This window comes from Neltuma alba, unplaced genomic scaffold, assembly GCF_004799145.2.
Source record: "Neltuma alba isolate B1F8T4 unplaced genomic scaffold, ASM479914v2 tig00013498_pilon, whole genome shotgun sequence".
Classification (NCBI taxonomy): Eukaryota; Viridiplantae; Streptophyta; class Magnoliopsida; order Fabales; family Fabaceae; genus Neltuma; species Neltuma alba.
Genome location: NW_021637724.1, coordinates 1 through 21,421, shown reverse-complemented (window position 1 = coordinate 21,421; position 21,421 = coordinate 1). Strand labels below are relative to the sequence as shown.

General features: G+C 35.8%; 2 protein-coding genes across 5 annotated transcripts; one reads left to right on the top strand and one right to left on the bottom strand.

Annotated features, from left to right (window-relative positions):
* Positions 1–259: 259 nt before the first annotated feature.
* Positions 260–4,011, bottom strand: LOC114737809 (scarecrow-like protein 1). 4 transcript variants are annotated; one of them, XM_028925784.1, is made up of 2 exons: positions 3,909–4,011; positions 260–2,219 (listed from the first exon to the last, which is right to left on the bottom strand). In XM_028925784.1, exon 2 carries the CDS (start codon positions 2,179–2,181, stop codon positions 433–435), a length of 1,749 nt encoding a protein of 582 aa, XP_028781617.1. In that variant the 5' UTR covers positions 2,182–2,219; positions 3,909–4,011; the 3' UTR covers positions 260–432. The 4 variants fall into 4 exon arrangements, with proteins under 4 accessions (XP_028781617.1, XP_028781614.1, XP_028781616.1 ...); XM_028925781.1 differs by lacking the exon at positions 3,909–4,011 and adding an exon at positions 3,595–3,899; XM_028925783.1 differs by lacking the exon at positions 3,909–4,011 and adding an exon at positions 3,599–3,899.
* Positions 4,012–14,108: 10,097 nt separating this feature from the next.
* Positions 14,109–15,801, top strand: LOC114737815 (transcription factor MYB52-like). The gene is made up of 2 exons (XM_028925796.1): positions 14,109–14,371; positions 14,757–15,801. Exons 1-2 carry the CDS (start codon positions 14,218–14,220, stop codon positions 15,554–15,556), a joined length of 954 nt encoding a protein of 317 aa, XP_028781629.1. The 5' UTR covers positions 14,109–14,217; the 3' UTR covers positions 15,557–15,801.
* Positions 15,802–21,421: the final 5,620 nt, after the last annotated feature.

Sequence of the window (21,421 nt, the reverse complement as noted above, 5' to 3'; positions counted from 1 at the left end):
TCAATATCTTGTACATATTTTAATAGAATTTGAATAATAGAAAGAGGAGAGAAATATTTGAATGACTTTATGATATCAATAGTTTACATAACAACACAGTAGATTGCTAAATTTTGTTGAAATAGTTGTGTAAATTGATTTTTTTTTTTTAATGGCTGAAGGCGTTCTTAAAGTTCATCGGGGTCGATTCATCTTTAAGAAACTAATCACGAAACATTTCTTATAAAAAATTCAATTTTTTGGACAAAAATTGATGCTATCTTCAAATCAAGTACAACACATCAACAAGCAAAATTTATTGAAGATTGTTGCAAAGCCATATTTGTTAGAGCTCAGCATGCAGAACTAGTAATTGGTAAACAGACTAAACAGGTAAACACTAAACAAGTATTAGAATAGAATGATTCTGACAGGCTGAAAGAATCGTGCTTGTCACCTCCACGCCGAAGCTACGATCAAGTTCTTGTCTTCCCACCCAAAATGAAGTGCACCCATTTCCTCCTTCATCTTGTACCTGTCACAATAATGCCTGATGAGTTTCCGAATTGAGTCATTCACGTGACTGCTCAGTGGGGATGAAGTGAAGCCGGCCATGGCCATCCTTGCCCTCCATTTCCCGGCAACTTCGTACCTTTCAATCCGATCCTCGCCATCACATGCGACAATGTTGACAATGTCCCTTGCTAAGCATTGCCTTTCAACATTCATCCTGTCCTGACTCTCCCTGGGAAGAGTCGCATCAAGCGACTCAAAAACAGAAGAGTAATAATTGTAAGCTTCTACGAATCTTGGGAAGAAAGGCGTGGTGTTAGTGTTCACGTCTTGTTCCACAACTGTTACGAGTTTTGGATTTAGGCTCTTAACCATGCGGAGGAGTTGGTCTCTCTCGTTCACTGTGGAAACGCTCTCATCCGGCATGTGGTGCAGCTGAAATGCGAAGTTCACCACAAGTGCTTCGCCAGGGAGACACTCGAGCATTGAAGGGGTGACGAGGGATGTCCTCGATGGCACGGCTCGAAACTCGAATGGCAGCTCCAGTGCTTCTGCTAGCTTCTCAAGTCTCTGTCCTATGATCTTTAGGCCTCCAACAGATCGCTGTACAGATTCTGGATCATCAACTCCAGTCAATCTCATGTAGGGTGGCTTGCCTGGCCTTGAAGCAAGTGTTTGCAGTAGAGTTATGTATTGGCTTCCTTGGTTGATGTCAAAATCTACTATATGCACCTCGGTTTCATCTTTCACTGCCTCTGAGATTGCACCATTTGCAGCAATGAATCCAAATTTAAAACATGGGCACACTTCAAACAATATCTGCATTGCCGCCAGACGATCTGAAGAAGGAGGCTCCTTGCATTTCAGAGCTTTGTAAATACACTTGCCAGACTCAGCCACGCGAGCTGCAAGTCCTTCAACCATATAGGCTGCAATTCTTTGGGGAGGATCTCCCTGAATTGAGACCATCTGCCGCAGATTATTTATCATACCCGATGCCTCCTTTAAATTTCCTTCTGAAAGTAAGCCTGCACATTCAAGAAGCAATTTCCTGATGGGATTCTGAGGAGAGATATGTGATACTTCTTTGCTGCTGCTGATGCTACTGAGATTAGAATCTGATGATGAAGACTCCTTTGGTGAGTCATGGAGCTGCATATTCTGAATGGGATCAGCCCACTCAGGGTCAATTTCCATGCTTTGAGCAGTCTCAAATGTGTCTTCCTCATCATCAAGCAGGGCCCTCTCTAATTCTTGCAGTTTTAATCTCATTTGACCATTAAAGTCAAGCGCATCCAGGCTTTCGTTTTCTGAGAAATCTGATCTAAAATTGGATTGATAATTGGCATCATGATGCCTCATGGACACGAAAGAAGTATCGAATGGGTTATTAGCAGCCGTAGAAACTCCTGAACTAGCTCTAGGCTGGTAAGGAAAAGCAGCATCCGGGCGAAATGAATCGGCTGAGACACCAGAACTAGATGGTTCTATCAGTTCTTCTGTTGGTGAATCATGGAAGTACTTCTCATAACTCTCACTGGAGCAAGAACCTGTCATGTACATACTTTGCTTATCAGAATCAAGACTCTGGGAGGGCAACCCTGGCTTAGCATCAGTTCCTTTTAGCGAGAAGAGTTTAGCATTTCTATATGGTGTAGCAGCGAGCTCAGCAGATCTAACTAATGACATGGTTTGTCTTGATTAGGATGCTCACGTAGAATGTCAGTCTGTACCCAAAAACATTGCATATATTAGCTGTGACAATGTTAAAAAATTATGCAAGCAGTTTAACTAATGAGCTTTTCACCCTTGACAAATTATGAACTGTATTTATTTTGTTGAAGCGTCCAACTTATCTAAATTCAGATGCAAGGAACAAAAGGAGGAAAAAAATAAATCTAGAAGACCTTTTCTGTTAAACAAGGACTAAAGGTGATTATGACGCCTGGGAATTATTGACTTTAATAACAGGGAAACACAGTTAAAACCCCATGAATCAGCTTTCATCTAAATAAGCACTTAAAAAAGTGTTACTGACTATGATGGAAGATATACAGGCACGAGCAAGAACGTGAATTCCAAACTTTCTCGTGACTTAAAAAATGTTCTATTATGTTCATTCAAATATGGCTTAACACAGTAGATAAAGCTCCACCCCCGTATCGCAAAGACCGCCACGTCTTACACGGACCATCCTTCGTCGGGTAGGGCAAAGTATGTATAATAAGACGGCAACACTAGGCACTAAACTCTCGTTTGGTAAGAAACATTGAAAACGAGAAATAGGGACTGAAATTGTAATTGAAAAAAATTATTAAAATAGTATTTAGCATAAATAATTACTTATTACATGAAATTAGACAAACACAAAGAAGTGAGATTGGGAATACCCTCTTCTCCAGTGATATTCTCCAATCCTACGCCAATGAGTTTAGCTAGTCTCATGTGACAAGTAATATCTCACACTAAACTTGTTTTAATAGACTTTCTCAATTTCAATTCTAAACTCTCCTTCTAATTTTCAATACTTCGTACCACCTTAGATCAGTTAAATGAAACTACTACCTTTGAATGGTTAAGAATTAGCGGCAGAGTCATGCAACAACTAAGATTCTGGTTCGGTTTGATTGATTACACGCATGCAAATGAATAATGACCCAGCAAAAGTTCTTAGAACAGGATATCCATCACATTGGTTGCCTCTAACTAGGAGAATCCATGGGCAAGGTGTCCACGATGAAGAATGATCCGTCCTATATTTATTTGAATTTCTGAACCCAAGTGGAACGGTGAGTCGAGTTTAAAACAGAGGTTACAGATAACCCTTAAAAGGAAAATCTCGAACTTTATTAGAATAATGAGTTAAAACAGATACCAACAAGTAAGAAGAAGAAAGTGAAGGAAGTCCATCTCTAGGCATCTACTTTTCTAACCACAGTCACCGAATAATATAATAATATGCAGCCATCAACTTCTGATAGGGAATGAATAGCTATCAGAAATAATGATCCAATTCTAAATGCGCAACAGAATTCAAATGAATCCAGATATTCCAGATTATAGAGTTAGGATTTGAAGAGGATCTTTGTTGACAAAGCATACCGACTTGAATTAGAAAGCAAGAAGAAGCAGATAAACCGTGTGAGCCTTCCTGCCAGGAACAGACGAAGAGGAAGAACCTCAAAATAGGGGCCAAAGGGAAAGAAAAGAAAGCTCGGGTTTATGACCAAGTACAAGAGAAATTATAGAGAGGCCAAGACGGAAAGAGTGTTTTCGGATGACTCCTTTTTCTATTAGAAAAATGTTTGATTGGACGAAGTTTGGTTGAAAAGCAACAAATTAGAAAGCAAATAAAATGAACAGAGCAGCATGAAAAAGCACGAACTTAGAGAATTGATAACCAACCAGATAAATACCTTCAAGGAACAAACATAAAAATATTGTAAATTATACAAGCGGAAATCGGCAACCCAATAAAACAATGTTAACCGCGTCGTGTTCCAAACGTCCACCTAAAGTTAGGAAAGTTTCTACAAATCCGAGAAGTGATTTAAGAAGACTGGAAAACTCACCTACGATTTTCGCCAAGAAAGGGCAAACTTCTTAGCATTTACAGCTGTAGCTTGTCGTGTCTCGGTCTCTTTATTTTCGTATGATATGCGTCCGCATGGTTACGCCAACTCGTCTGACTGAAAACAAATAGCTTTTATAGCTTTCGTGAAGGGAAAAAATTCATATTGCCGTACTAAAGTGAGGGGTTCCGACAAAAGAGCGTCCTGGTCGAGAACAAATTCCCGCGGTCCCTGCCCCTAGTTCTAATCACTCACAATCTAGTCCGTCGGATCGAGGCCTTCAAAACAGTCCATTTTGACTTGCTCGATGGCAAATGAGTCATTTTGCAGGAAAATATTTGGAAATGCTTGAAGTTGAAAGCAAGAGCAGACGAGTGCACAGTGATGGCCGAAAACGGGGAGGGAAATTCTGCAGTGCCTGGGGGTGCCGTATAATCTACATCACTGTTTGCGTATAATCTCCTTTTTGACGATGAAGTCAAAAGTCGTGAAAGCAAGTATCCAAGGTTCCAATCCACTAGCAGCTAGCATCAGTATATACTGCTAATATGTTTATTGAAAAGTCTCATGCTCTCTTCCGTTAAACACTCCCATAATTTGCTGGATCGAACATTTAGATCCAATAATGACTAATATGATAATCGAGAAGAAATGCACTTGAATCCTAAGTATATCCTAGGTGGAAAAAAATTAGTTAATTTAGGATCGACTGGTGTAATTCTTTTAACTATGCATAATAATGATGTACAGGTTTCGTCGGAGAACTAAAAGCAGAGATGCCCTCCATTTCATTGGTTATAGAAAAGCAACGGAGCATCAATCTCAACAAAGGTGGAGGTAAGTGTTGTGGGGAACAAATTGCCTATTCAATTTCGTATATAAATGATGTACTTTTAAATTTATTAATAGTTGGGAATCAAGTTCTGGGGAGACAAGTGTATCCAATGGACGTGCGAAATGAATCAATATGTCATGGATGACGAGTTAGAAACAAGGGAAATCATTTGTGTGGGGCAATTTGTGATGATGGAACCAAGAGAGTAAAATGTGCACAACTTGTATTTCCAAATATTTATGTCCTAATCATCTCTCCTTTATCTTGTCCAAATACGCCAAATTATGAGTTGGAATGTGATATTTCCGTTTTGCCTCTCTATTTTCTTTCCGGAACGTCTGATGTTGGAGTTGGCCTGGAGTGGTAATTTCTTATCATCCGATGATCTCTTTTTCCTGGTTGATAAATTCAACGCTTGACTTTAACTACTAAAATATTGGCCACCTGATGTCGTTCAGAACTTGAGATCACCTTGCACTCCAATTTTCTCTGCAATTTTTTTTTAATGGGTATGACAGCAGGACTCACACAAACAAATATAATATTGATGGGGTGTTTGGATGGAAACCAAACTATAGTTTCAAAAGTGATTTTATGATCTACGAGATAAATATGTGGAGGAGTTTATCTTGATTTGTGAAAAAGTACTCCTGATAAGTATTTTTCAGGATATCTAAACACCCCTAAGAAATTAGTATTGGGTGAATTCTGGTTCCAGTCCCAGTGTTATGTATTTGATTTGACCACTCAAATCTTGAGCCTCTGAAATCAGACCCTACCCTCGTCAAAACCGTTTAGTGGTCGAGATTTGGGTTTTATACCTAACCAACTATAATTCTAGTCAGTTTTCCTGTAATTTACGGTCGCTGCCATAAAGAAAGCAACAGGAAATTAGGTGTTGAGTTTGATGTGATGGGGTGCACGGCAATGTTTGTTAACTACTTCTTTAAAACTTCAAATTTTAACATGGTTTAGATTAATAAATAAAAAGGTGATCCCCACTACCTGTAGCTTTATAATATAGTAACAGGAGCGGCCAACCCACAACCGCCAACAATTATTTATTTTTTTAATTTTTAATTTTTAATTATTTTTCTTATGCAATATCCAAAAAAAAATATAATAAGATTTTTATTTTTCTTGAAATATTTGATTAAAAGTATCAAATAAATTATATAGGTATTTTTTAATTTTTTAGATAGAATATAATATATAATAATTAAAAATTTTATGAACAAATAAAAAAATAAATGAGGGTTAAAAATGTTTGTTTATTGGGGGTTGGATAAAAACCCGTAACTTTTGATGGGTTAATGGATTAGACCTACGGATTCAACTCATATTATCAGTTTTATATAACACCTCCGTAAATGTTTTATTTTTTTTCCCCCTTTCTTTCTTCTCTGTCTCCCTTCCTTGAGCTCCCGATGAAAAGCTTCAGTTAATGAGGTCACGAGGGCTCACCGGCAATTTTTATCGCGTTAAAATAATGTTCACAGAAAATACTGATAGTCAAATGAGATTTATGTTATAAGTATAGTAGCCCGACTCAGCTTAGAGGAAAATAGTCAAATACATGCTGTGTGAGGAATAATGATAATCCTATCATTATTTATAAGAAATCACGTTATTTGTAAATCTTAAAATATTACTCCTGTACTTAATCTAAGAGCTAATTAACTAATTTAAATATATTAAAATGTTAATTAAATTGGTTAATATGATTTTTTTCCTAAAATACCCTAATCATCTTCTCTAATTTTCTCATTCCTTATCCTACTTGCATGATTGTTGAGGGACCATCAATAAGGTTAGTTTGGAAAAAAATGATAAACACATAAAATAAATCTTATATATCATATTTATATTAACTTTCAAATTAGGACATACATTAAGCATAAGATACCTTACCCCTGCAGTCCTAGATTTCTGCAACAATGTGGGAGGCAACGGGTTGAACGAGTCAAAGACCAAAATTGTGGGCTTGATCAGGCCCATTTAATTATGGGCCCTACCAACCAGGGTAAACAGACTATCCCGAAGTTCTTGTCTGCAGGACAAAATAAGACAATAATATTTGTCGTTCTGTAATTCATATCACACAACACACACATATTTGTTGCTTTTGCATGCGATTCGAAAGGACCATCATTCCTTCTTCTTCTTTTTTTCGGCTCTTTCTGGTTAGCTCTCTGGTAACAGCCTGTAGCTCTAAAACAGCAGCTGTTTCCTGAGAAGGAATAGAAAGATAGTGGAATAACTAAGAAGAAGCAGTGGATATGCAGAATGAGCGGCCAGTAATATTTGTGGGATAAAACAAAATTAAGAGACGCAGGCATGATTATGAATTCATCATCTTCAGCGTCATCCACTGAGCGGAGTCTAATTAAATAATGATGTGTCCAACGCAAGCGTGTTTTAAATTTGATTAATAAGAAGCGTTAGGTAGGACGTCGTTCTAGTGCGATATAGTAACTGTCCCCTCATTAATCAATTCATGCTTTGCGCAAAAGTGACACGAAGAAATTGGACCAGGCATTCCACACATATGTGTATATAGGCCCGTGTGTAGCCAGTTCTGGCAAGCAACCAAGGCCGATCGAAATAATTTTATAATCAGAGAGAGTAACATCCCCAGCCACAACAGAATATGGCGGCATGTTTTAGAATATTACAAATGTTTACTGACTTTGATTTGAACATCCCATCATCCTCTGAAAGTTGCAGGGGCGCAAGATTTGGCCAGGCTTGAGTAAAACAGGGCCTATATAGTTGGAAACATGATAAACATTGAGTGATGCTAGCTTCCTTCACATAAGTACTGATCTGCTGTTTTAATTTCCCTGGTTTTTGTGTTATAATATACTTAATAAAGGCTCTGTTATATATATATATATAGAGAGAGAGAGAGAGAGTTCCCATTTTACAGTATTCTAACTCTTAATTAGTTCGAAATTTCAATAATAATGTTGCGCAGAACTTGATATATATATATATATATGTATATATATCCAACAACAGTTAAAGAACTTGTGTTGTCTGTGTCGTTTTCCAGGCAATAAAAGTTCTTCGTGTCTAATTGTAGTTGGTTAGGATTTGGTTGTATGCTATATTGCTCTCCCTGGGACTGCCATTGGCAATTATCAAGGTCCATAATCATTAAGCTACATATCTTAATTGGTTCATATGCATGAGTGATTGACTATGAGTATATAAATATTAGAGCAAACATCTGGTTTATAATTAGATCGGAGAATTTGATCGCTGATATTGTAAAGTTTCATTAATTAAAGAGGGGAGCTGTTTTTCATTAGGTGAAGTGTCGTTTTCGAATGGCACTAGAGGTATATCAAAGCGCAGAATATGGGAATGTCGCTTTAGTTTGGTTGAAACTGTGAGACAAGAAAGAAAGCCAACTAATTAATTATCACCAACGAACTTGCGCTGCGCCTGTTTAAAAAAAACAAATTTATCTTTGACAGGTTCATTTGAATTTGGTTTTGTATGTCTACGCGCGCAAGAAATTGAACCCAATTACATAAAAATACAAATACTATCTCTAATCTTAAATATAAGAGTTATTTGACTAATTTGAGTAGGTTAAAAAAATAAATTAAGTCAGTCATTTGTAACAAATATGTATTATTTTTTCTAAAATATCTTTGTTAATCAAATATATTGGTTAGAACTATCATTATTAAAATGACTACTTTGGATAAAAATGTATAAATATAAAAGATAAAATGGATTAAGGTTTTATATTTAAGACTAAAATAAAAATCAAATGATGTCTTTTATTAAGGCACGGAGGTAGTATATTCTTACGGGTTACTTCAACCTTGTCGGATAACATCCTCTTCAAGTTTCGGCTAAGGCTGCTCTAAAACGAGATAGGCACATGCAAATTAATTTCTCGAAACAATCTCGCGAATTCAGATAAGCATGTGAAACAAAAATAATTTAAGAGTTTAATTTCAAATGAAGGGATAACTGTTGAAGAGTCAAGTCTTAATTTCCATCCACATACATGCATGTGACTCGATCAGCTTGTTTGTATAAGAGAAAAGTGGGGCTGGTGAAAGTGAAATTGTCAGAGACTTTTTCCTGTAACATAAGAAAAGCCCGTTTCTTCACTCCTCCCTCCTTGTCTGTGTTGGTGAAAAGTCCGAAGAGAAGGCTGCTGAATTTTGGAATACCATTTTTGCAAGAATTAAAGGAAGCCAGCATCAGTTGTACCAGAATTCATTTATTGAGAGACACAAACGGCAAGCGGCCGCGGAGGGAAAATTAGGGTTTGCAAGCTGGTCAAAAAAAGATGTGCGTGTGTGCACACAGTACATGAGTGATACAGAGAGAGAGAGAGAGAGAATTGTAAGAGTACGTACAAGATACATAGCTGGATAAGTAAATATAGTCAAAGTAGTTGGTTGTGGAAATTGAGGTCTTGTTGATGTCAAATTAGGGTGTGGGGGGTTATGATGGTGATGAGAGTGGCGGGTTGCTTATGTTACGTGGGAAAGTGAGAGAAAAGGTGTATTATGGTTTTCATATAAAGACAGTTTGAAGGAAGAAATTGATGTTTGCCTGTGCAAGTAACCGAAACGTTTGCATTCACTGTTCGAAAGCTGTCTCAAACCCTTCTTCTTCGGCTTCCCTCATACACATATACAGACAAGCCCATGGAGATCCATCCACGCTCATCATTTTACGGCCTAATATTCATGTCTTGCATCCACACACAACATATAAAAACAAATTTTGCACTTGGTGTAATAAATTGTCAGCTGAACCCATCTTCTGCTTGATTAATCACTCCTGTATTTGTGTTGTGATGATATGTAAAGATTCATACTATGGCGAATGGTCTATTATTGTTCATATGATCGCTCACTGTGGAAAGTTTCCATTCCAAGCTCAAATTATAAAGGGAAGGTGGAGTTTCAACTTGCTTTGAATTATTTGTGATGCAGTAGGGAAATATTAATGAATAAGAAGAAAATAGGCAAAGGCAATCGTATCTCGTGGCCGAGAAAAAACTCAAGCTTATACAGTTGGATGGCATGAGTATCAGAATATCCTAATAAAGTCCCATGCTAACTAATTGAAGATTGATTTAAAGAAGATAACTTTATAAGTCTTATATATATCAAATGGCTTCAGCTGCCACTTTGAGTCAAAGACAAACTTAATATATATCTCTGGTTCTTAATATAAGAGCTAGATAATTAAATTGAGGAGATTAAAAAAATTAGTAAAGTTGGTTATTTGTAACAAATGTGTGTTGACTTTTCAAAATTACTTTTATTCAATCATGTACATTGAAATTACAATTAGATGGACTTTACAATTAATAATAGAGATACTTTTGAGAACGTATTATAAATTTAGAAAACAAAGTGAATTAGAGATCTTATAATTAGGACCGTTAATAATTAGCTCTTATTATGTAACCGAGTTTCTAATTATGGTGTTGTTGCGCAGGGAGCACACCTGCCAAGAGCTTTAAATGCTGTCTTGATGGACCAAATGAACAGGCTAATTCAATTCAATCTCTCAGGCTAGAGGGCCCTTATTAGTTTCAGTTCTCGTATAATATAGTGACAGAAAATTACTGCATGGTGGAATTAATTCACAAGTATCAGACAGCAGTAGTAATTAACCTTGTATATTTTAGGCAATGGAAGTTGTGTCGTTTTTAATTATTATTTAACTTTGAAGTCGATCGCATTTCTCATCCGTCAGAGTTGAACTTCAAGTTTCTGTTGTAGACCTGCAGTCACTTTCGAATTTGAGAGATCACCTCAACGTGATCACTTTCTTTGATCTTAATTGAAATTTAGTCAAGTCCTTGCACCGTTAATTTAGACGGGTCATCATATTTTTTTTCATCTGCTATTTCGGGTGGACATCCTAGAGAACTCTCGGCACCTTCAAGAAATTAGGGTTTTTCAGGGGAGAAAAAAAAAAACACGATGTGGAAAACCGATTTGAGATTGAATGCAATGTTTGAGGCTTTACAGTTTCATTATATCTGTCCAAAGGAACAATTCTGCTGGGTTAATATAGGTCGTCAAAATGAATTTGGACGATCTTTCAATCGCTAGACTTCCAAAACACTGCAGGTTGGTTAATTTATGATGATAAAGCATAAATTTACTGATAGAATTAGTGTTTTTCCAAAACGTATCGCAACTGCTGGATTTAGTCTTGTTAACAAGATAAGACCAAATAAAGTCAGTTCTAAGAAATTGGCCAGTCATCGCTAGCATAGTATTGAGATCTGTTTTCACCGAGCTCTTTCTTTTTTAAGGTATTAATTAAACAATAATAACTTATTTAATTAGAAAAATGCTGTATATAAAGCCTTGTGTAAATTGGATTATTAATTAGGTAATAATCATTGATGGATAAAAATAGGTAATAATCATCATTAGAATTAATTGTGCGTAGTTTTTTTGTTTAAATAATTCAATGTGATAATTACATATACCTATATATGGAGATATTTGTCAAATAAAATCATTACAAATATAATTTATGATTGCATGTGATTGGGGAGCTTGAAACGTGAATGAAACAAATTAAACAAACCACGAAGGCATGGAACAAATAGTCAATATAGGCACCCATAATTAAACAAATGATCAAACCTATAAGCATATTTCTCCGTGGAATCAGAAGGCATGGAATGTTTTACCAATTCAATTACCTCGTCCACATAGCCCAGGATCCACACACACACACACACGAGCTTATGAAATATTTATAATAAAAATGAGACCCAATTTGGGTTTGATATGATCGGCATGCTGTAGGGTATAGGCAAGATCCACCAATCGCTAATATATAATTTTAATACCAACGAACTACTAGAAGCCAAGTTTTTAGTGTTTTCAAATGATCAATGTGTAATATAATTCGTATATTTATTTAGACGGGAAAGAAGACTGTTCGATTTCGTGGGGTATGAAATCTCAATCCGTTAAGAAATGAACAAATATTTGAATAATAGTTACTTCACAAAGCGCTTCAATGTTTTACTTGACTTGCCATCTGCATGGAATTGAAGTATGGAAAACAAAGGTAGACGGTTTAGAAGTACTTTTCTAATTGCTACAATTACACGGCATTTGAATTAATCCTTAAGATTAAATTGATCGTGACAGTTCTTTCATCTCTATCACAATAACCCCCCAAATCCAATGCATGTTACGTTTCTTCAGATTTGGCTGTCTTGACCCTCTCAGCTTGTTCACCCGTTCGTTGCGTCCGCATTTTCACCATCAGGATGAGAAAACTTTCTGGTCAATTTTTTTTTTTGTTCACAAAAGCATTAATTCTTCACAGGACAGCGCAATTTGAAACTGAGCAACTTATTAATTAGTTGTCATATATCATCGCTGCTCATTAATTAACCCTTTCTGTTTTTGGTTATGCTTAACCATAGATCAGAAAAGAGAACGATACACGCATTGAAATGGGTGTTGATCTGAGTAAAGGTTGTTACTCTCTACGGAAAAAGTATACGCAATAATATTCCATATTCCATATAGCTGTAACCTTATCTCTTTTTATGCATTTTTACTATTATTTAATTAGGCCATGCACATCAAATACCTTTGATTTACAAGTTTATTTAGAATTGGCATTTGATTGATTATGTAAGTTGCTGATCTTCGAAAAAGGGAAAATTGAAATGTGAGTAATTAAGTGTGCATATACGAAATTATTTCTATTTAATTATGTGGAGTCGAAAGAGCGATCGAGATTCATTAATTTCTCTATCTATTAATGCTCGATCGATGTATAGAATATACTATAGGAGTTGATATCCCACATGGTGCCTATTATTACTCATTACATTCAAGAGCAAACATTGATCTGACCACTAAGTACCAGCCCAGCGATATTATATTGGGAAGCATGTGGACGCTTTTAAAGCTCACCAAATTTAACATTGCCATGTTTCCAAATTAGGGCATGACGACGTTGAGTTTACCAGCTTTCTAATGCATTAATTTACATTTGCCTTTTCATTTGCTGCAAAAGCTTCTACGACGGATGAGCCAGAAAGACAACAGTTCAGTTCTAGGCGAATTGATTGCCTTGACCTTGATACAGACTTTAAATCTCTCAGTTGTTGTTTTACAAATTATTGGCGAATTTCAGCCCTTGATTTATGGTTCTTCTGCATTTCCCAGAATAAAGCCAAAATTGTGTATCACTTTCTTCTACTACCCTCGCGACTGAAATCATATCATAATCAATACTAATAATCAACTAGAGTATGATTTGAAAGTCTCTATACGGTGGCTTTCGGTATGTGTACGTTTTAATTTTTAAATTAGAGTATTCAAAACCTACGATATGTATATCTCAATATAATTATATACTTCTTTAGTCTTATTTATAATTACTTTTAATATGTTTCACACAAACTAAAAAAAACTTAAACTTCCTTAACTCTTATTTAAAATTCAACAACTTTCCAACTTTATTCTTATTTAATATACATTATATCTCATGTAAACAATGTCAACACAATAATAAATGAAGGGTAAAATTTTATATTCATACAAATTTTTTCTCTCTGAATACCTTATAAATAGAATCAAAAATATCTTATCTCTTTGCCCATAAATCGGACCAGAGGAGTATATATATGATAAATTAGAAAATCTTATGCTGTTCTATTTTATAGCAAGTCAAAACCTCGTATGGAAATTTTCCTATCACTATTTAAACTGGTTAATTAAGTGCTCAATTGACCGCGCAAGTTAAGATACTTATTTACCGAATTATCATCCGAGCGACTTGCATAAATGTCACAATATTACAGTTGCTTGTTAAGGAATTTGGTGTGCTTGAGGGATGTGGAATATTAATTAACGCAGTCTCAGAAAAAGGAGAGACGTCCCTTTAGTAAAAACTATACGGTAACCAAGCAAGAGGGTTTGATATAACGTGGTACCATGGTTTTCGATAGAATATATATTTAGTTAGAAATTTGAAAACGAATACAAAGAAACAAAAATGAAAGGAATTTGATGTGGAAATAGAGGACCAGCAATGACATAAGAGGAAGGGTCTTTTGTTGCTAAATGGACTACTTATTATATACACGTATATATGTACATAAGGGCATAGCTAGGTTATTAATCGTGTGAAGACAACAAAAGTGACTTGCCATCCACAACCCTAAACCAACCCCCTGCCCCCCTCCACTTTCTTATATATCTTCTTTTGGACTTCTCTCTCTCCAGTGCTTCATCTTCAAGTTTAATTCTTACACCAATTAGCTAATAGCTTCCCCTTTCCATGGAGGATTCTTCTTCATCTGCAGTCGAGGACACCAAGACTTGCCCTCGCGGTCACTGGAGACCCTCCGAGGATGAGAGACTCCGGCAACTCGTTCAACAATACGGTGCCCAGAACTGGAATTCAATCGCCGAGAAGCTCCAAGGAAGATCAGGTACCACCATCTCATGTACATCTTGCCTTCTGCTTAATACTTATCTCTATATGCATATATGCCAGAGAGTTTAAGAAAATGGAAGACAAAATAAAGAAAATTTTAGTTTGGACATTTTCCTCAATTTAAAACTAACGAATCGAAGCATAATTTAATTCCTTTCATCTTGTTCTCCTTCGTTTTGCTGGTTTCATTCATACGGTAGAACTCTTGCTGAGTTTCAAGAGCTCAGAACTTGGCATATATCTATTAATTTGACTCTAATTAATTAACGAGAGCATGTTATTCACATAGCCATATGACATGTATTTCTTTAATCGCTCAAATATCAGGTGGTATATCATCAATCATGTGTTGAAATTCCAAGTAATTTTGTTTTTTCCAGGGAAAAGTTGCAGATTAAGGTGGTTTAATCAGCTTGATCCTAGGATTAACAGAAGGCCATTTACAGAAGAGGAAGAAGAGAGGCTACTGGCAGCTCATCGCATCCATGGGAATAAGTGGGCACTCATAGCAAGGCTTTTCCCAGGTCGTACTGATAACGCTGTGAAGAATCACTGGCATGTTATAATGGCGCGCAAGCAAAGAGAACAATCTAAGTTATGCGGGAAGAGAAGCTTCCAAGAAGTTTATAACTACAATGATTCTAATTACAGTAGTTCCTCCAAGAAAATTGCATCAAATTCTTATCAAGGCGTGTTAATTAGCTCCAGAATGAATGGGTTAGAGAATGCCAGATTCTTTGATTTTCGTAACCTTGATCATAAAGATAGAATATTTGCGGATTCTCCCTCCACTTCTTTGGCTTCCTGGAGTTTTGCAACCTCCTCATCAAACGGTTCTCCTGTTGTGGATTCATTTAGAAGAGAAGGCAGAGATTTCTTCAATTCTCACTCCAATCACTACATATCAGAAATACCCAAAGGTTCCGATAGGTTTCATTGCAGAATTTATCCGAGTTCTTCAGCAAATTACAGGAGAGTCGTTCCATCAAGTGCTTTTGGTCTTTTTGGTTCCAATGATGATGGAAAGACAAAGAGGGACCTTACCAATTTCTGTGATAGCACAGCATTCACCAAGTTACGTGCTTCTACGGATCAGCGAGCGCAAGAAGATCACGAACCAATTGAACACAAAGAAGTTCCTTTTATTGATTTTCTTGGCGTGGGTGTCTCTTCGTCATAACAAAGCAGTATAGTACAGTATATGTTAAGTTCATGAGGAAACATGAGACCAGCTTCGTAGTTTTGATTACGTAACTTGAGCATTTCATTCTCTCTTTTTTATAATATGCATGTGGACTTATTAATTTAATTGTAAGCCATGTAGGATGTAAGGGTTCTCGTTTTCTAGATCCTGCGTGCAGGGCGTAGTCAGGAACCCAAACTTTTCGTTTGCATGAAATATTATAAGCAGGTCTCTTCTTGTTCCGTCGTCGTGATAGAATATTGCACTGCGTGTATAAATCAACGGCAAGCACTAGTTCGATGAGAAATTAATGCTTTTACTGCATGCGCGTGCTGGCTTGGGACTAAGAAGAAAAAGGTGATGAAAGATCTTATTGCCATACAACAGCGTACGCAGTACATTGCTGAATTCAATGGATAATTGTCACTTGGTCGCTGTTGTCTTTGATGCGTGTCAAATTACTACTACTTATGCGCACGATTACTCCTGATAAATCTACTATGATCATGTTTCACATTTGTTGCGAGATTTGGGAGTTTCAAAAACAAATGCCCACTTTTTACTTGTGAAGAGCATGAGGTTTAATGCTAATAAACCCCATGGCTTTTATCGAAGAATTTATCTATATATTAGAAATCTGCGCGAGTTGACCTCCCAGTTCTTTTGACAAGCTACCTAGTCAAACCCGAAACCCGGCTCATTCTGACAATCCTAGCTAGTGAAATCAAATTTAGGATGGATTAGGTCGGACCTAATAAAAAACTCAGGCAAAGGAATAACACGGGGAGACTCAACAAGTACTAGAAGCCGGATATATGTTTGGAACTTGCTTGGTCATGAAGAGGCAAAGCTAACATAGGACATCGACTTGAGTTGTTTTCACAAAAGAGAAGGGTCATTTGGGAGGACCGTTCCCATGGACCTTTAGCCTTCATGCGAGGACCAGAGAAGGCTCACACGTGGGCGCAACGAAATGCTATTATGGAAACTGGTGTTTCTCTGGGGTTTGGCGTCTGTGCTGTGGGAAGCGTGAGAGGATAGATAAGATATAGATAAAAAAGCGGGGAAAGTGAGTGAAAATAAATGAGCATAGGATGAACATCAGGCAAGAGATTTTGTTTTGATCTCAAGTTATTTTTCTTTAGCGTGTGATTAATCAGCTTGTTTCAGTTTTTTCATTCCGGTTGTAATCCTGTTTTTGTCTTTTTCCTCGTGCTATCCGATTCGATCTGACCCGACCTGTTATGGTAGGCTTTAGGCAGTCCGTCAAACCTCCTCAAACCATGCCCCGCCTTTCCCTCTCTACGGAATGGAAGAACATTTAAAAGAGTGCTTGGGTAACCGTGAAAATATTTTTTAAAATTTTTTTTTATAAATTAAGACAAATTTTTTTATATATTTACTTTGTATACTGTCAAAATATTTTTAAAATTATAATTTTAATAACCGAAATGAATGCTAACTTCCTGAAAGGGGTTAAATTTTATTAATTATCCATGACGATCATTTCTATTTTAATTTTCCACTAAATTCACTTATTCAAATTAAGATGAATATATATAGAACTCCACCAAAAAAAAAAGAATATATAGAAGTACTGTTTTTTTAGTACACAGGTAAATTATCTTGTATTTAATACTATTATACTGTTGTCAAAAAAAAAAACTATTAAATCATGCTCTAACATTGTTTGCTGTGTCAGATGGGACTTATCTTTTTTAACATGATTCTTTTATTTGCAATGTTAATTCGAATCCTAAACTGATTGTTTAAATCAATATTATATCTCTTATTAAATATACGAAAAGTTACATTATTCATGTTATAAATAGTAGAATAATTAAAATTTTATGCTAAGCACTCAAACTCATAAGTTGATTTAAATGTATCAAATTCAGCTTCATTTCCACCATTTTCCTAAAAAAATATATACACGAAGCAACGGAAGAAACTGGGAATCGATCGCTGCCATGTGTATAAATTCAATTAAAATGATATAACAGATGGGAAAGAAAAAAAAGAAATAGTATGACAAAACGCGTTGTTGTTGGGCAGAGCTTGAAGAAGCATTATTAAGCGTATTGGACGGGTGAGGTGTTACTTAGCTTGGGCAATGGATGGCGTGGATACGGGGCAGCTATACGTACTCCCCTTTAATTTCCAATGTGATATAATTGAACTGAAGATATTGTGATGCAAAACGGCCACTGGAATCAAACTTTGACGTCATAACTGTCAATTTGGACACATGCGTACGCATTCATAAAATATACACATTTAAACTGTATTTGGTGAGCCTGAAACACCCCCCCCCCCAAAAAAAAAAACTGTATGTGGTGAGCAAGCACTTCCCTATGTTACATCTAGTGCTTAGTATAAAGCTAGTTGACATTAGTTATTAGTAATAAATAGATGTTGTCTTTCCTAAAATATTTTTATTAATAAAATATATTGATTAGAACTAACATTATTATAATAACTACTTTGAAAAAAAATTAATAAATATGACAGACAAAGTAGATTGAGGTATTAAATTTATTACTAAAATAAAAGTCAAACAAACTTTTATATTAAAGATCAGAGGAGTATAACTGAATCTGAAATATTATATGAGGAGACCTTACGGATAAACTTTTTGAAGTATTTATAAATTATATTTTAGACGATCCAAAATACAACACCCCCAAATCAATTTACGCTTTGCTCAATCAACATTCGTATCAGTCATAATCAACAGAATAATGAAGAGTAATGCCTTTGATCGAGTAAATCACAAAAACCTAACAAAAAATTACAAAAACAAAAACAAGAATTTAATTAAAAATCATGCGAAACAAATAAGAAGTAGGAATCTGCTGATTAATATTTCTTTGAAAAAAAGAATGAGATATTTGTGATGCGATCATCTAACAAAATGTCAACACCCTTTGACGCGCTCCTATCGATTCGCAAGATCTGGAAGAAAAGAATGAGACTAATCGGAGAGCTGGCGTCCTTGTAAGTGAAAATATGGCCCCTACTTCCCTTAAGCCAAACTAACATAGACACAGTTTAGCATTCATTATTGAAAGTTTGACTAAAACAACAGAATTTACTTTCAAAATCAACTCCATCTCGGTTTTACATGTACTGATGCATATATAATTCTTTGTTTTAACATGCAGCATCCATTGAATGATGGCTTTTAGCTGCTGTGGGTAGCCACCATATTTGAACTCGGGGATTAAAAGCGAGGAGGTCGGTAAGTAAGTAAGAAGTAAGAAGTAACAACTTCGATTGTACCATGACTAGCCTGAAGAAACCGACAACTTGGACTTATCAACAATTCTGTACACAACTTTTCAATCAGCAGGAACGTCAAATATTTTCTTGTAAGTAGTAAAAGCAATTACCTTTATGTTTTCATGGGGGCGGGAGCTTATACAAGAAGATGCATAATTTAAGCAGATCAACGTCAGGGGCGTCAGATTCGCACCGCCCCAGGGCTGGATTGTCACTGAAAAATCCTCTTCTCTCTTTATCTTTTTGCTTTTCTGGTGGTTCTCTGGGATCCGTCAAAATTAATGGCGATTATACTGGCCAGCAAATGAAAGCGAAATGCCTTTAGCAAATTTGACGTTTTCTTCCATACGGTCAGTGATGTATAATTAATTCTTGGCTTTGGACTAGTTAAAGGATTGAAAATAACCCAAATTTCGAGAGCTGATTGGCGAAGGTGTGATCTCATGGATTTTGGCCATTTAATTAAGGTGCAAAGTAAGGGGCATTTTGACAGTGGCGCACCCTTTAGAGAGCTAATCCAGCATGTGCATGTTAGTTAGATTAGGTAGTTCGTAATGGGAGGGGCTGGGAGACAAGGTTGCAGGACGTGGCCTAATTAGAGGGCACTGAACTGAAGTCTTTCTAGATTCTGGCGGGACGGAGAGAATAATGAAACCTGCCGCACACGTGGGTCTCATTTATATTACTCTCTCTCAAAATCTCCCTCTAGGAAGTCGAGGTAGTGGCAGTTACTCACTGGATACTCCTCCTAATTCAATCCTTTATATGGATTCATTTTTAGTTAATTTTAAAAAATAATATAGGGAATTTATGATTTTTTTTTCCCAAAAATATTCTTACCATTTCATATTTAGAACTTAATTTGCAAGGATAAAAATACCTCAATAAATAGGAATATTTTAAGGAAAAATGGTTGATATGAAAAATAACAAAAAATTGAACTTCATATTTAAGACCGAATGAAAACTTTTAGATGAACCATATATTTTGTACCAAAGGGGGTATATATTACGAGTCTCCAAAATATTAAGCAGCAGTTAATTACAAGGTTAAACATAGTTTCAATTTATGAATCAAAAATTGATAAATGAGTTGTCCGTATTAGTTGACGGGGAATCGAGAGAAAATTGCGTGGCACCAAATTCAACTATCACTTAGCTCAATCAGAGTAGCTTTTTTTTTTTTTGGGGCTTTTTGGGGGTAAAGGTTGAGTCTTCTTAGAGCCTTTTGACATTGAGTTTTGTTTAGAACAATTTATAAATAGCTTTTCAATCGTAATATATAGAATATAAGATAAACATGTGAGGGGATTTTTATCTGATTTACGTGAAAGTGTTTATAAGGGATTTTCACTGCTATCCTAAACAAGCCCATTATGTTTTATAAACATGTTTTACGTAAATCAAAATAAAAATTATTTATATATTTATCTTGTACTTTATAAATTACAATTCAAAAGTCATTTACAAATCTGTCCAAACTGAGTCCTTAATTAATGAGAGCTCCTTCTATCAGAATTAATATTGGCATGCGTTAATAAGCTCGCAATGCGGGAGGCTTTACGGGTCGAGCCCTGAACCGATCGGTACTTGGCCCAACAGGAAACAAATGACTTTAGAGCTGGCCATGTGCTAAGTTCCTCCATCTTCTTTTATGTACTCCGGCCTAACAGATCAACGATCGATCATTTATTATTCTGCCAGGAAGCAGACTCAACGACTATGATGGCAGTACTCAAGTACAACACGACGTGGTTGCAGCGTTCAATAATGTATTTAAATACATATTTATATTTTATTTCTTATAAGTATGGAGTACTTTTAAAATTTATTTTATAGTGTAAATTACAATACAAAATAGATTTTATTACAGAAATTGAGGAGTAGCATGTGAATGAGTTCATTCTGACCTTAATCTGTAGAAAGCAAGACAGAGTAATTTCTACAAAATACAAATTCAGTCCATCAAATTAAAGATTATCCAAAAATTAATACAGAGCTACCTATATAGAAAGTTTTAAGTTCCCAGACATGATGGAACACCGTCAAGACGATTTATGTTCCGGCATTCATGTTTGATTTCTAATTTTCAAGATTGCGGAAACTAGGTCCCACTGAAGCCTCATTAATGAGCTCGATCAAAAATAGGCCCACGTCAAGTTTCCATAACAAAATAAAAAGAGAAATATTGGGCCATACCATCATCATAGGCCCATATAGTTTCAGGTTCGGTGGCCCAGGAAGTACGGAAAACTCAATAATAATGACGCAGAGGTTAAAAAAAAAAAAGGAGTTCCCCAGCTGTTTTCCGCTTTCAGGAACCGACCCATGACGATTTTTTTGCCAACGACACACGACTATTTTAGCATTTTAAGATTTAAGATACTTACAATAAATTTATAATATTATTAATTTTTATTCTGACCAAAAATAATATATTAATTTTTTTTTGACAGCTATTAATGTTTAACTTTAGCTAGAGATGGATATCACGAGTATGCATTTTTTGAGAGCCAAATTTCCTCTTTTTCTTCCCCGATCACTATAATTTAAGATGGATAATTTAATTCCCAAGTGAAAA

What these genes read in the sequence shown, in the direction of transcription:
- LOC114737809 (XM_028925784.1), bottom strand. Translation starts at nt 2,181, where the DNA reads ATGTCATTAGTTAGATCTGCTGAGCTCGCTGCTACACCATATAGAAAT.
- LOC114737815 (XM_028925796.1), top strand. Translation starts at nt 14,218, where the DNA reads ATGGAGGATTCTTCTTCATCTGCAGTCGAGGACACCAAGACTTGCCCT. An exon ending in GAAGCTCCAAGGAAGATCAG is followed by an intron (nt 14,372 to 14,756) that starts GTACCACCATCT and finishes TGTTTTTTCCAG; the next exon opens with GGAAAAGTTGCAGATTAAGG.